Here is a 2,722-nt window from a genome sequence, read left to right as displayed (position 1 = left end):
TTTTTTGTCTCTCATTCTTTAAACATAAACCCTTAATGTTTTTACAAAAAGTTCTTGATTAGAGGCACAGCAAAAAAGAAGTCCAGAAATATTAAAGTTTAGAAACTGCATACCTACAATGAAAAGACACCTGTATCTTCCATTCCTTTTAGGAGAATTAGCTAGGACCTAATATTAATCTTTAAAACAACTACTATCTAAAAGTCCTATTTGCAACACTGGTAATAGATGAACAGATTATCCATGACTTTCAGATGAAAATAAGCTGGATAGAAGACTAGGAGAATAAATAAGAACCTTGTGATAGAAATGGAGTCTAGGGATGCCTGGGTGCCTCAGTTGGTTGGGCGTTTGCCTTCAGCTCAGATCATGATCCCAGGGTCCTGGGATCGAGTCCTGCATTGAACTCCTTCCTTCCTCGGAAGGGACCCTGGTTCTTCCTCTGCCTGCCTGCTCTGCCTGATACTCCCCCTGCTTGTGCGCTCTCTCTCTCTCTCTGACAAATAAATGAATGAAATATTTTCAAAAAAAAAAAAAAAAAAAAAAAAAGAAATGGAGTCTACTTTTCCTCGGTGCTTTTAAGGGTGTCAGCAAACAAAGCTAGGCTGAGTATTCTTAATTATTCATTAAACCACAGTCAGAAGATGTGGAGGTACTATTTCTCTAATTGCTAATCACAACCCACTGGGTAATGTTTAACATTATATACTCAAATCTAGAAAGTGCCAGTGTAGGTTGTTACAAATAGCAAGAATAAATATTTTTCTCAAAATCTTTGCTTCATATATTTATGCGCACACACATTCACATTTATGTACTGGTTCACAGTAATTAAATGCAGTCTTCATTCTTTCCACTCTTAAAAACACTTTTATTTAAAGTAAAGCGATGAGAATAGGCAATGTAGAGAGAAAGTGCATCTTTCTTTGTGGCTTCCTTACATAGAGCACACAGTAAATACAAGGCACGATAATCTTATGAATCTCCCTGTTGCAAGTCTTTAAAAACTGGGCCAATTATATATTTCTTACTATGCATTCAGAACAAAATTTTTAAAAACACTGGTTTGGGTTTAGCTCTTTCTTGAATTTACAAGTTTTTTAAATTTTCTTTGCCAAAGTAGACCAGGAAAAATGCTGTCTCCTACAGATTTTACTTTATCCCTAACTTTTACTCTTAAGATTTAGCATATAGCTTAAATTCTTAACTGAAGTCTGTATTCTCAAAATACAAAACCCAAGGAGTTTCAGAAGTATAGTATTTAAGAGAAGCAGGCTTCGAATTTACAGGTAACCATAACCCTCAGTCTTTAATGGAAGCCAACTTTCTGATGTATCCCAATTAAGAAGTTTGGACTTAAACCAAGATGCCTTAAAAATTAAAAGTTTTGCTCTACTTACTGGCATAGGACAATGAAGATGGGACTCAAATCCTTTATCATTATAGCTATAGAGTGTAGACTATTGAGCAAAATTGAAACCACTGTGAAGTATAACCAAGCAATCAAAACAAACTGCTAATTTGGAAAACCAGTGACAGCCTTTTTGAGAAAGGAAGTCTGCAGCAATATCTCTGTAATAATGTTCCTCTTTAAGATCTTTAAATATACTTTATTAATCAATTTTAAAAAATACTTGACCATTACAAGGAATTAAATCTTTATACCCCCATTTTATCATTACAATTCCACTACTAATTCAGACCAGAATTGTGTACTTGCTGCTCTACCTGGACAGTTTTTCATTAGAAAACTGCTCTTCATTGCTTTACTGTGATGCTGACACTGCTTTTGTGGTGCTGGACACTGAGTACTAATTCCTCTCCCATTTCCACCTGGATAGGATTCTCTAAAACAACTGCTGCTTGTTTCCAGTGGGAGGCTTCACTTGAAGTATCCAACCTAATCTCGTCATCAAGGTACATATGATACCAAAAGGGAATGGCAGTCACTTGTCCAGATTTACAAATGTGTACCTATGAAAATTAAGAAATCATGAAAATTTTATCAGAGTAAGTAGAGTAGACCTGGATAAGTAAGTCTGATTTTTCAGTCAATTTTAGCTCCAAATTTTATAAAGATTTAATCACCCAATTCAAATCAATACCAATCTACTGTATTCACTAGTATTCACCCACGCTCATTTTTTGGATATTGTTTAGAAAAAAACATAACATTTAAACTGTCAAAGAAAGTGGCCAAATACTATTTTTTGTACATTAAGTATTACCTAGCTTAAGATGATTCTAAATATGAAAAAAATAATCGTTTTGTATTACCTTCACTTCTCTGTTAGAGGTGTTCAAATATGGAGTCATTAAATCTAGTCTTAACAGTTCCACTGGCTTGCTTAAAGGTATACAGGGCAATGAAGACAGATCCAAAAATACGCGTATAGGTACCTAAAGACAACACAAATTTTTCACTTTTACTCAATTCTTTTTGTGGCCATATACCCTCTAGTGCTTACTTCATACATGCATTAGTAGGATATAATGCTTTATACATCTAATACCTCATTTAATTCCCATTATCAACCTTAAGGCATAAGCACTTTCATGATTCCAGTTTTGTAAGGATGAACAAACCAAGGCTTAGTCAGGTTAAATACTTTCAATTATCTACAGATTCTTTTCTTGGATAAACACAAATTTTTACTTAAGCCAAATAGCTCCAAAAATTTTAAACCCAGGATGTGCTTATGTGTGAAAGATGAACTAATAA

At 34.2% G+C, this 2,722-nt stretch overlaps 1 protein-coding gene across 2 annotated transcripts in view; it reads right to left on the bottom strand.

Annotated features, from left to right (window-relative positions):
* Nucleotides 1-740: 740 nt before the first annotated feature.
* The window catches only part of PRMT9 (protein arginine methyltransferase 9), a 40,554-nt gene continuing 38,572 nt past the window's right edge, over nucleotides 741-2,722 (bottom strand). Inside the window, exons 10-11 of one of the 2 annotated variants that reach the window (XM_045998261.1) lie at nucleotides 2,278-2,400; nucleotides 741-1,974 (exon numbers count right to left, since the gene is read on the bottom strand). In XM_045998261.1, coding sequence (XP_045854217.1) covers nucleotides 1,759-1,974; nucleotides 2,278-2,400 — 339 coding nt within the window. In that variant the 3' untranslated portion in view covers nucleotides 741-1,758. The remainder of the gene's footprint in view (nucleotides 1,975-2,277; nucleotides 2,401-2,722) is intronic. The other variant, XM_045998260.1, reaches the window with a different exon arrangement.

Source organism: Meles meles, chromosome 2 (assembly GCF_922984935.1).
Source record: "Meles meles chromosome 2, mMelMel3.1 paternal haplotype, whole genome shotgun sequence".
NCBI classification, from domain to species: Eukaryota; Metazoa; Chordata; class Mammalia; order Carnivora; family Mustelidae; genus Meles; species Meles meles.
The sequence above is the reverse complement of the archived record's forward strand: the minus strand, read 5'-3'. Positions and strand labels throughout refer to the sequence as shown.